The sequence below is a fragment of the Penaeus japonicus genome, unplaced genomic scaffold (genome assembly GCF_977035675.1).
Source record: "Penaeus japonicus unplaced genomic scaffold, GWHDUDI00000001_assembly GWHDUDI00000029, whole genome shotgun sequence".
Lineage (NCBI taxonomy): Eukaryota > Metazoa > Arthropoda > Malacostraca > Decapoda > Penaeidae > Penaeus > Penaeus japonicus.
This window is the reverse complement of record NW_028234431.1, coordinates 3752842-3765341: the sequence shown is the minus strand read 5'-3', so window position 1 is coordinate 3765341 and position 12500 is coordinate 3752842. Positions and strand designations below refer to the sequence as shown.

The following is a 12500-nucleotide window of genomic DNA, read 5'->3' as shown; positions in this document are numbered from 1 at the left end:
TGCTGTTTTTTCTAGTGCATATCTGACAACAAAACTACTAATCAAATTAATCATGCTCTGAATTCTCATGGTCCTACAGTAGTTTCCGCACCTGGGAACACAATTATTTGAACGAAATACATTATTACAGATAGCGATATTCAGATGTAATTGTAATTTCTCCCTGTAACTTGTGTGTATCTGACAACAACTTCAAGGGAAGTACAAAGATGTTATGAACCTCTATGATATTCATTTGCACATACCTGACATGTTGGCCGGAGATGGATAGACAGTGCATGATAATGTGCAGTGTACAGAGGAGCTGGGTGAAGCAGCATAGCTAAACCTCTCTGAAAGGAAAGGAAATCAAATGATAACTAACAGTGTCTATACCAAAGGAGTGATTTAATAGAAAAATGAATCAAAAGCATTAATAGTAAATTATAAATAATAACTCTTATTTGCACTACTATGCTGAATAAAGCATTAATCATTTTAGATGATCATAATCACACTTATTGCAATTTACCTACCATAATTCTAATTCAATGCCTGTGAAAAATATTTACAAATACTCACCCTTGTATCACATGGAAGTAATTTCTTCCAGGGAGTCAAGTTTTCTGTACAAACATTTTCACGTGGCAAGGCAGCATAACGCAAGAAAGACGAGTTTCCTGAATACCTGAAAAGAAAGCATAAGGTTTAGTTTGTTTCTATACCATCATGATGAATCTTGCTTGTATTGCTGCCTATCTCAGTATTAAGTTTGTCATATTGGCAAAGATTAAATGTGTAAATTGTAACTATTTTATTTCCAAATATCTTTATATTTTCATTATTTCGATTTATTTTCTTTGTTGGTACTGCATATAAACCAATATCATCTTCTGAAAGTCATTCATCAGTCCAGTGTTAGCATAAGCTTGTTGCATTTATGGTGAATAATGGTATTAAACTGAATTCCAAATCCTTTCATAAAATATTAAATTATAACAATTAATCTGAATGGACTTTTTTCAAATGTTTACATATGAACATATCAATAGTATTTGAATAATCATGTAACAAAGACCCATGTGTAGATCATGAGTACGGTGTCATGACATACATGACACAGGAGCTCTGGCCTGATGACAGGTGTCATGACACACATGACGTTTGGGGATTTTGGATCAATGTGTTATTTTATTGTCCTATGAGTAATGAGTGTGTGATGATGACAATTGCAGTCATAATAACTATAATTGCTAGATGGCACCACCTTCTTCTAGCACCAGCAGGAGAGAGACCGTGGATGGCACCCATCCACGGTCTCTGGCAGAGACCGTGGATGGGTTTTAAGCTAAAAATATGAAAAGTAAATTTCATTATATTTGAATATTATTAATGATTTAAAACAAATACGAACATTTAAAAATATAGTTCTTGATTTGATTACGCTTGGCCAATAGGACGACGGGAATGTTTCACGCGGAAACTCGGAATATCGTCTGACTAAAAAGATGCCAATTCGCTCAAAAATTGACAATTTTTCAGAAAATTGACGGAAAAGTGCTAGTGTGACAACGCAAGTTGCTGACACCTTGCTCTAAAGTACCACAGATGAAGGATGTGCAGACAGAATGGGAAGAGGAAGGTGACTCAAACCATGTCTTCTGTTTGCAATGTGCCTCTATACCAATAGGAATGCCTTTTACTGAGGTACTTACAGTCATAAACACAAGTTTCCTTCCTCTTCCCTACCTCTTCACATTATCTTCATTGTGGATGGTTATATATTTTGTACTTGTTCATGACAGTACATAAATATGAAAGAATAAATTTGCTTTTTGTCCTTCTATAAAACAACAATACTTCTATCACAAAGAGTATAAAGAAAAAAATTAGCTGATACGGATCCTAAATTACAATTTTTGTTGACTGCATCATTGATAGAACCTGTGATATGACAGATATGTCTCAAAATACAGTAAAACACACAAAAATTAAATTAAAACACAAAAATGGCTCTAGCTTTACAATGAGTGGGAAAAGTCAAGGTATGCTTTGAGAAGCTGCCTCACTCTAGAATAAAACCCATCCTAAAATCTGGGTAAGTGAATCTATCCCCTGTCTGCAATGGGTAATGTAATATTGTTAACAAATCTTACTGGCATGGTTCCCTCAGTATAAAGTTCCCATCATCTATACATTGTAAACAATGTTTGCTTATTTTTCTCTAAATCTCAATTCTGAGATTGTGGTGCATGAACACTGATCATCATTTAAGATTAATAATATAGAAAAGAGTACTATCAACTTATAATATGTCAAACTTGTATCATAAGGTAGAGCTAAATTCTATCAATCATATACTACCAAAACTCTGAATCTGTAAAAACATAATAATGTTAATCCAAATGGAATGTTATTTCAAGTATGTGATACAGTAAAAATATCACCACTATTATATTGCTACTGTTGCTGTACACTAATTTGGCAGAGAGGCCATGACTCTCTGCCATAGTGAATTATCTGATTGGTTCATACACAATGATCATGTTACTGATTCAGACTGTGTTTACAGACTATAATCAGAACTGCTCTTCTTTATTAATTTTATTAACCTGTTGAGTACAGGTGTCATCACATACATGACGACACTGATTAGGCCTAAAGGCGGGTGTCAATGTGTACATGACTCAACATTGGGATTTGCTCACAGTTGAAGTAGGCACACAGTCATGAAGCATTATGGTTGAAATGGCACTAGCTTCAGAGCTACAGGGTTCCAAAGACAGCCTAAGCCCATATTTTGTGATGGATTTATGAAAAAATACTCTTTAGGCTAGTTGCCCGGAGGGTGGAGAAAACGCTTTCTCCAGCCTTCTAATTCTTAGCCGGTGCCATGTGCATCATAAACAGCCCGTCCTGAATGCCAATAAGGTCATTAGGCACCATGTCCACAATGGGTTAATAATGTTCTAAGATGAAAGCATACAAACTTCAACAAGTGATTCTTTGTTGTTGGCATTTTAGAGAAAATGCTGAAAATGTTAAACTTGCGTTACAAATGGTTCAAGTACAACATCGTTGTTGAATGAAGCCTATTAATTGCTTCCAAGTTGTGTAGCAAATAGAAGCTGGCAAAAACTAATGACACTAAACATATGTAACGATTGATAATAAACTATGTTATGTACCGCTTAAATATATATACATATATATATATATATATATATATATATATATATATATATATATATATATATATATATATATATATATATATATATGTATCCTATCATTATGAATTTAAGTGATAAAATTCTATGTTTAGACTGTAAGTGGAGGAAAGGCAAAATAGTCAGGGCAACAGCCACACTGACAGAGTGATCACCTTATAATGACAATGCTATAAAACAAGCATAACAGAAATTTATCCTGTACTGCTTATAAACAATGGTTATCTATACACTTGGCGGCAATTAGTCATCTATATTATCTGTCTGAGCTGAGTACCCTGTGGTACTCTGTTTGTATGGCTATTCCCTTGAGTATTTTACCTCCCTGGTTCCTAGAGAATTTTACCAGACACAAAGAAAATGAGAGCAGTTCTTTTTCCTGTCACACATTGTTAACTGTACCATAGAATACAAAAATTAAAAATCTCAAAATTAAAAATTGGGCTACAGGACCCAACTTTCCAAAAAACAAATTTGCAGGAAGTACAAATGGGATTCACGATAAATGCAGTGATAGATTGGAAAAAAAAAAACATAAAAATCAGATATTCCAATTTCTTCATATTTTGTCAATAACAGTGTTATTTACATGCCTATATCAACATAAAAATACATGGTAAGTCACTGGATGACATGGGCTAATGCAATTATCTTTTTTTTTTCTATTTGAATACTTAAGTTAATGCAACAAAATCATTTGAACTGATCTTTTCTTTTAACAAATATGAAACTTGATCGGAAATTTACTTCATCCTTTTGCTAGAGTCATACCAGCAATCTAAAGTAATCTTATCAATATACAATACTTTAGTAATCAGTTGTTAAGGGAATGTTTTTATCACATCTGAATGCAATGTTACAGTTCAATGAAACCAAAAGATCAATAGAGGGAATGTAGAAAATAAAGATACCAGTCAGAGTATTATCCTAATGATATCATTAATTCATATATTCCTTCAATATTAAGATGATTAAGGTAATGCTGATGCTGTTAATAAAAAAAAAAAAAAAGAGAGAGAAAAAAAAAAAAAAAACTATAGCAAACAAAAAGTATCTTAATCTTAACCCACTGACTGCACTAGCCGCTGCACCTGATTAGTATCAAGGTTGCCCACTTGAGATAAAAATTAGAAGTGGGAGGGACAAAGTTTTTTTTCGTCCCTCACTCGCCTTTGATTCTGGACAAATAGATTAATGTTTTTCAATAAGAGCCCCCAAAAAAATAGATTTATGCTGACTTTGGAAGGCTGCAGCTCAAGTACTACTGTCAACACTATAAAAAAAAAATGCACATGTAGTGAACAGAACAGTTTTCCCCCACCATTTATCAGCAAGTCCTAGTGGTCGATAACTGAGTTCTGGTGAAACTGTATTTGTAGAATCAATGAAGTTCAAAGAAGCACACACAAGGCCGCTCAGAGCATTCACCAAATCTCGCCATGTCTGATCTAAGCTGCAAATATAAAAAATCTAATTATTGACTTTCACTTTAAAAACACTGTTTAAACTACATCTAAACAGTCTTCAAAACCTTCGTTCAAAAATGTGCATCAAAAAGTTAGTTATGTTAATTGTAATGGGATAATTATCCTAAGAAATTAATTTGATAATATGGGCTTGTAGATTCTGGGATACATGTGTAATCTAATTAATCATGTTTTCAACTTTAAAAACTATTCAAAGGGTGATTATAAGGATAGAATGAACAAAATGTCAACTGCTTTGTCTGTAAAGTACTGCTTTTATATGATTGAATCTGAATTCTAGTGTTACATCCTATTTCCTTTAGTATTTAGGGAGAGCACAAGAAATGATCTTCAATCCTGTACTGTTAAATAAAAGAAAAAAGACTTATCGACTCATAAAGAAAAAAAGAAGCAAAACTTGAAAAATAAAATAAAAAGGACAGGACTACCACTGTAGTGATGTACTTCGCCCCAGCCATCCCTCCAGGGGAATATACACGAGTGTCCCTTTGTCGCCACGAGGGGGAAGCGGCGCCAAGAGATGGCGTTGCCCTGGAGGGCCTACTACTCACTCCCTCCCTGGAAGGAGGGCCTACCACATGCTCCCTCCCTGGAAAGAGGCCCATATTACCCCTGCGAGGCCGTGTTTCGGGAGCAGATGCCCTCTTGTACATGAGCCACTAGCTCGGCAACGACACTGCTCACAACTTGTGCCCTTTTGGCACTTGTTGTTTTTCTTTCTTTTATTGAATTTTATGATCGTTTTATAAAGGGTTTGCAGCCATAGATAAATTCATGGCCAGGCCAAAGAGATTGACATTTTGAATATGGAAGGAGAAGAGACCTTTTGTTGTGAATATATTTAATATATAATAAACTATGATCGGAATCATTTTATATTTTTCAAGTCCTTTTTGTGAAACACTGAAATAAGAATGTTTGCCTGACTCTAGCCACGCCTGCTCGGCAATGTCCTGTGTAGGAACTCTTTCTTTCCACATACAAACTGACATGCACTCATACACATACATAACATACATTTTACACGTCTTCGACTGTCTCGCACATACACGGGTGCTGATCCCTTATCAGCTGGTGGCAGCCTACCCCTACACAGGACAAGGATTCACGTTACCATAGATTCAATCGGGATTTTACTTTGGGGCAAGGGAATGTCTCGGGGAATCACTACAGCTCTTATTTATTTTTGGTGATCAGCGGTGGGATCTGAATGTTTCAGGCAAGCATTAATTTCAGGTACTTCTTTCGTGTGGACTAAAGTTTGTTTCAGGGATTAAAAAGTCCAGTAATTTTTCGTTTAGGTCAAGGTCTAAGGCATTAATTAAAAGTAATGGGTAAACGAAAGCTGCGGAGAGGGTTAGTTGGTGAGTCAGAGGCAGGTCCATCGGGAGAATCTTCACGAGACGATTCCAACACGAGTGGTGAGTTGACCCTTTTGCCCAGAGAAAACATGGACATTTCATTGTTTGACGAGTTGCAGACTCAAATTAATAGTCTGAAAACTCTGGTTAATGATTTGCAGGTAAGGAACTCTGAATTGGAATTAAAATTAGAACAGAACAGGGCAACACCAAGTACTAGTGAAGCTTCTTCCCGTGATTTTGTTGAATATGTTGTACAGAAGGAAGCGGTAATTATTTTTAAAGCTGAGACCTCTGCTGCTCAACCACTTAAAAGGAATCAGGAGGTAGAGAGTTGGATCCGCAGCATTGAGAACTTGACTAGACCTCCCACTGATTCGGCCTATATTCGCGCGGCGAAGGCTTCGTGCAGAGGAACGGCAGACTTGATAATCAATGGACCCCTGTTTGATAGAATTTCAAGTTGGGAGGAATTTAAAGTTAAAGTAAGGGTTAAATTCAGGGGGACATGTTCTGCCACAGACTTTTTTAGAATACTTGAAGGATATAAGTTGAAGTCCGATCAAGCTCCTCTTGATTTTTATGTTCGTTTAGAGGGTAATGTATACCAAGGTTTTTATGATTATCCTGGAGCCATAGGGGATCCTGACGAATTGATCAGGAGGGTATTTTTAAGAGGTTTGCCATTTTGGTTGAGGGAAGCTTTAGTCCTAAAAGAGGATGGTTCGTTGTCGGAGATTGTCGATGCTTCCCAGAGGATTTGGAACCTTCGAGTTGGTGTAAAAGGTGAAAGTGAAGGTAATGTGAGTACCCCAGAGACAGCAGGTGAACCTGAGTACCCAAGGAGAAGTTTTCGTCCAAGGCAAGTAGCTCCTGTTGAAAGGTATTGTTCTTACCACAAATCCGATTCCCATGATACAGCCGACTGTCGAAGTCGCCAACTGACGAGGTGTTTCCTGTGTAAGAAGGAAGGACACTTTGCAAACAGGTGTCCCTTTCTCGCGGCCCGCCGGGACGAAGAGGTTCCAACCCCAGGCGCAGGACCCCAAGGAACCAGTAATGCCCGTGAGTAGCCAAGTAAAACATGGGAGACCCATAGTACAATTACAGGTTAATGGTCAAACGGCTGAAGGATTTGTGGATACTGGATCAGAAGTGACTATACTTTCCCGAGATGCCATGGAAAGGTTTAAAATACATCGACCCTTTTCCTCATCGAAAACCCTGCGAGGTGCTTCGGGACGACAGTTTCAGCCTGAAGCGGAAACGACGGTAAGGATTGAAATCGCTCCTCATGTCTTCTGCTTCCATAAAGTATGTATAGTGGATGAAATATCTTTCCCAGGTGACATTTTACTGGGCATAGACTTACTCCGAAGATTCAACTTCCGTTTAATTTCTTATAACTCGCCCCTTAGAAAATATATGGTGTTTAATGGTGTGAAGGTGCCGCTCACATACTCCGATACCGCCTCAAAGGAGGTGCAGGTGATTAATAAGACCATCCCCGGAAGAGAAAAACCTGGTTCAGGTGGACGGACGTGCAACATGGGTGAGGTAGAAAACAGCGTTGTGGTTCAGAAGACAGTGCAGTGCCCTCCCCATAGTGGTGTTTTTATACATGGACAAGTACAGAATGGAACCAGGCATCCGGAGGTATGTATCTGTGGAATTACTGACCGTGTATTAGTGCCTAGGACCGTGGTGACTGTAAAAACGAACATGGTTAATGTGTGGGTAGTGAATGATGGACCAAAGCCAGTGACACTTAAGGGGGGTATGGTTATTGCAAGAGTTGAACCAGTAGAACAAACTTTTCACCAAGACTCTGCGTCGAGGGAAGTGCCTCCTGAGAACGTTGTGCCCACTAGCAGGGAGGATAATGATGGGGATTCTCTAAGTGTTACAGAGGAATTCATCGACGATTTCGATGACTTCTATGGGACCCAAGATTTCGGCTACACTGAGGACCAATACACCGTCTTCCCTGAAGTCAATTTCGAAACGTTCACTGTGAATGAGACGGAAGCTAGCTTCGACATACCGAAGGAGAAGGTAAACCATCTTACGATTGAACAAAGATATCAATTGTTCTCTGTTTTAAACAAATTTCCCAATTTATTTAAGGAAGGAGCTCCACTGGGGAAGGTGCCAGGTATTTCCCATAAGATAGTAACCTCCAGTGAGACCCCTCTGAGGACCAGACAGTGGCGTCTACCGGAACATGCGAGGACCACAATAAGGGAAGAGTGTGATAAGATGCTTACTGGTGGCATCATCGAGCCTTCAAAGTCTCCTTGGTTGTCCCCCGTGGTTCTGGTCAGGAAAAAGGATGGGCAGGTAAGGTTCTGTATTGACTTTAGGAACCTGAACAAAGTAACGATTGGGGATGCATATCCAATGCCCCGTATAGACCAGACCATTGATGAACTCCATAACACTGAGTGGTTCACTGCCCTTGATGCCCGCTCTGCTTACTGGACAGTGGAAGTAGATCCAGAGGATAGGCCTAAAACGGCATTTTCAGATGGCCACCGACTTTTCCAGTTTGCCAGGCTTCCTTTTGGACTCGCCACGGCCCCATCCACCTTCCAGAGGGCCATCAACACGGTATTGGCTCCAGTCTTGGGGAGGCATGTGCTAGCATACCTGGATGACGTGGTGGTTTACTCCCGTTCGTTTGATGAACATCTCGAGCATCTGGAAGAAACTTTAGACCTTCTCAGTAAGGCTGGCTTCTGCCTAAATGTCGGTAAGTCCTCCTTTGCCACTCATGAGTTTAGATTCCTGGGATATCTCATAACCCAGGAAGGGATACAGCCAGACCCCGCAAAGGTAGAGGCCATTAAGACCATGAGGCCCCCTCAGAATGTGAAAGGAGTCAGACAGTTTTTGGGCTGTACAGGATTTTTCAGAAAGCATATCCCAAATTATGCCATGATAGCCGCCCCACTCACCTCTTTAACCAGGAAGGGAAGGTCATTTCGATGGAAAGAAGAGCATCAGCAGGCATTTGAGGAGCTGCAGCGACGGCTGATGTCGGCACCAGTCCTCCGGAAACCCGACTTTAACCGTCCCTTTGAGGTGCATTCCGATGCGTCACAGGTAGCCATCGGAGCATGTCTTATGCAGCGAGATGGGGAAGGGGTCCCTCATGCTGTTGCCTACTTTTCACGGAAGCTTAGGGAGGTAGAAAGGAGATATCCAGTGATTGATATTGAGGCCCTGGCAGTTGTCGAAGCTGTCAGAAACTTTGATCCATATCTTTATGGCAAGGCATTTGTGATTTATACTGACCACCGGCCTCTAGTATATGTATTTAAACAGGTCACTAAATCAATCAGGATGACAAGATGGTCCCACGAACTCTCCTTTTACCAGTACGAACTTCGGTACAAACCAGGTGCTTCCCATCATGTACCTGACCTCCTAAGCAGAGCAGTAGCGGCAACATCTCTTGTCATGGACGCCCAGAAGATTGCCGAAGAGCAACAGAAGGACCCCCTATGGACTGAGATTATCCAGTACCTTCAGGAACGAAGACTGCCCCGACGAAGAACCCCCTTTCCATTGGAAGAGTTCGAGGTAAGCGATGGCCTGTTGTACCATTTACGTCACCTTCCAGACCGTGTGATCCAGCAGCTAGTGATCCCTCGCACCATGAGGGATGAGGCAATAAAATCGGTGCACAGCGAACCAACAGCAGCCCACCCTGGAGTCTATAGGACTTACACGCGTCTGAGAGACCAGTATTACTTTCCTCAGATGTTGCTGGGCGTCAAGAAGTTCGTGGCAGCATGCCCCCAATGTCAACGGCGAAAAGGAGTTGCGGTGCGAAGGGCTAAATTAAGTTCAGCCCCAGAGGTGACACAGGTTATGGAGAGGGTGTCGGCAGATCTTCTAGATTTGCAAGGATCTCTGAATGGTTACCGCTACGTTCTGGTCATCGTAGAACATCTTACCAGGTATTTGCAGTTGATACCTTTGAAGAACAAGGATGCAGAAACAGTGGCTAATGCATTTGTGGAGAAATATGTGACTCTTTTTGGACCTCCTAATATTCTAGTGACGGATTCTGGGGGTGAATTTAAAAACCGTCTATTTTCCCAGGTATGTGAAATGTTGAAGATAAAGTTGGGATATACCACAGCTTTCCACCCACAGGCTAATGGTATGGTAGAAAGGAGTAACAGGGTTATAAAGGATGCCCTGGCTACCCTGGTAGGAGACCACCCGGACGAATGGGATGAGCTCCTTCCGTACGTACGTCTCGCCCTGAACACGGCGGTACACAGGAGTACCGGACAGCCGCCGTTGTACCTCATGATAGGGAAGGATGGTTATTTCCCTGTAGGGCTGACGAACCGGCAGGAGGTTGATGAAGGATCCGCTCAACGGTTCCGCGAAAGGCTCAAGGAGGCTCGAGCGGTTGCAGTGGAAACGGCCCGTCGCGCACAGACGATATGGGCTGAGGACTACAACCGGAGAGTGCGGCAGAAGTTCACACCAGCAGAGGGTGATCTTGTCCTTGTCAGAGAGTACGCCCGCCGGACAGGGGTGGCAGGCCGAGCTCTTGGTTCCCGGTGGAGTGGCCCTCTGCGGGTGAAGAAGCAGGTAGGCCCTGTCACCTTCATCTGCCAGTCGACGCAGCCTCCTTACCGAGAGAAGGGTTACCACTGTAACCAGATGAAGCAGTACGTGGTCCAAGAAGAGCTAGAGTTCTTCCCCGAGGCTGAGGTGGACGATGGAACCGAGGATCCGAGTGTCCCTGGTGCGAGTAACCAGGAGTAAGCGCGTCAACCTAATGTAGGTATTGACCTTCTGTGGTATCCCTGATGGTTATGTCCTCTTTTTAAGGAAGGGCTAACCAGTGTTTCGCTGTAGTTTTAGAGTGGGTTATCCCTGATTGTTTGTTTGGCTCTTTTTACTTTCGTTTTACTTTAAGGTTAATTTTAAGTTTTGACTTTGTTTTAGGTTTGGGTGATTTTTGATGGTTTCAGCCTGTTTTTAGTTTATTTGCTATTTTTTTTTTGGATAAATTATTTTTTTAATTGGCTGATTTTTTTTAAGGTCGTGGATCTCTCCCCTTTTTATATTTTTTATAAGTTCTTCTTTTGCCTGGATGGTGATTTTTAACTATGCTCGACATTAAAACCCCTTTTTATTTGCAGTTGATGTTTAGTCCACAGGCCTTGGCAAAGCGGCCTATGAACTTCGAGGGGGAGGAGTTGTAGTGATGTACTTCGCCCCAGCCATCCCTCCAGGGGAATATACACGAGTGTCCCTTTGTCGCCACGAGGGGGAAGCGGCGCCAAGAGATGGCGTTGCCCTGGAGGGCCTACTACTCACTCCCTCCCTGGAAGGAGGGCCTACCACATGCTCCCTCCCTGGAAAGAGGCCCATATTACCCCTGCGAGGCCGTGTTTCGGGAGCAGATGCCCTCTTGTACATGAGCCACTAGCTCGGCAACGACACTGCTCACAACTTGTGCCCTTTTGGCACTTGTTGTTTTTCTTTCTTTTATTGAATTTTATGATCGTTTTATAAAGGGTTTGCAGCCATAGATAAATTCATGGCCAGGCCAAAGAGATTGACATTTTGAATATGGAAGGAGAAGAGACCTTTTGTTGTGAATATATTTAATATATAATAAACTATGATCGGAATCATTTTATATTTTTCAAGTCCTTTTTGTGAAACACTGAAATAAGAATGTTTGCCTGACTCTAGCCACGCCTGCTCGGCAATGTCCTGTGTAGGAACTCTTTCTTTCCACATACAAACTGACATGCACTCATACACATACATAACATACATTTTACACGTCTTCGACTGTCTCGCACATACACGGGTGCTGATCCCTTATCAGCTGGTGGCAGCCTACCCCTACACAGGACAAGGGTTCACGTTACCATAGATTCAATCGGGATTTTACTTTGGGGCAAGGGAATGTCTCGGGGAATCACTACACCACAACACATGAAACTTACTCTTCGTCTGAAGGGTTGAACCACACCCACAATTGGGCACCCGGCGGGGCATCTATGACCGGATAACCCCATTTCCGATGCCGCCAAAACCCCTGAGTGAGGCTAAGGTGAAGTTCTCTCACGTGGTAACGCTCCACAATTTCCCCGAGAGCTCGTGGAAAGAGGTCATAATGCTCAAATTCTGTAAATGGGAAGGTAAAATAAGGAAAAACATATAATTTCTATCTGGATAAAAAATTGAACTCTCTAAATGGTTCCGTACCATAACATCCTACCATAAGGCATTTATAGAAACCTGTATAACTAGCATGAAAGGTCAATATGTTGTGGATACATTAAGGTGGTAAAACATAAATTATAAAATACCTAAGATGAGCACAAAATACAATATGAAGTCATGTGTTAATTAGAATAATCATGTTCTACAGTAAGGGACAAAAAATATTTTAAATT

General features: G+C 41.0%; 1 protein-coding gene across 1 annotated transcript in view; it reads right to left on the bottom strand.

Annotated features, from left to right (window-relative positions):
* Nucleotides 1-12500, bottom strand: part of PIG-T (phosphatidylinositol glycan anchor biosynthesis class T) — a 21575-nt gene that overhangs the window by 6549 nt on the left and 2526 nt on the right. The window contains exons 2-5 of the mRNA XM_043024894.2: nt 12048-12228; nt 4531-4662; nt 562-667; nt 246-332 (exon numbers count right to left, since the gene is read on the bottom strand). Of these exons, the coding sequence (XP_042880828.2) occupies nt 246-332; nt 562-667; nt 4531-4662; nt 12048-12228 (506 nt within the window). The remainder of the gene's footprint in view (nt 1-245; nt 333-561; nt 668-4530; nt 4663-12047; nt 12229-12500) is intronic.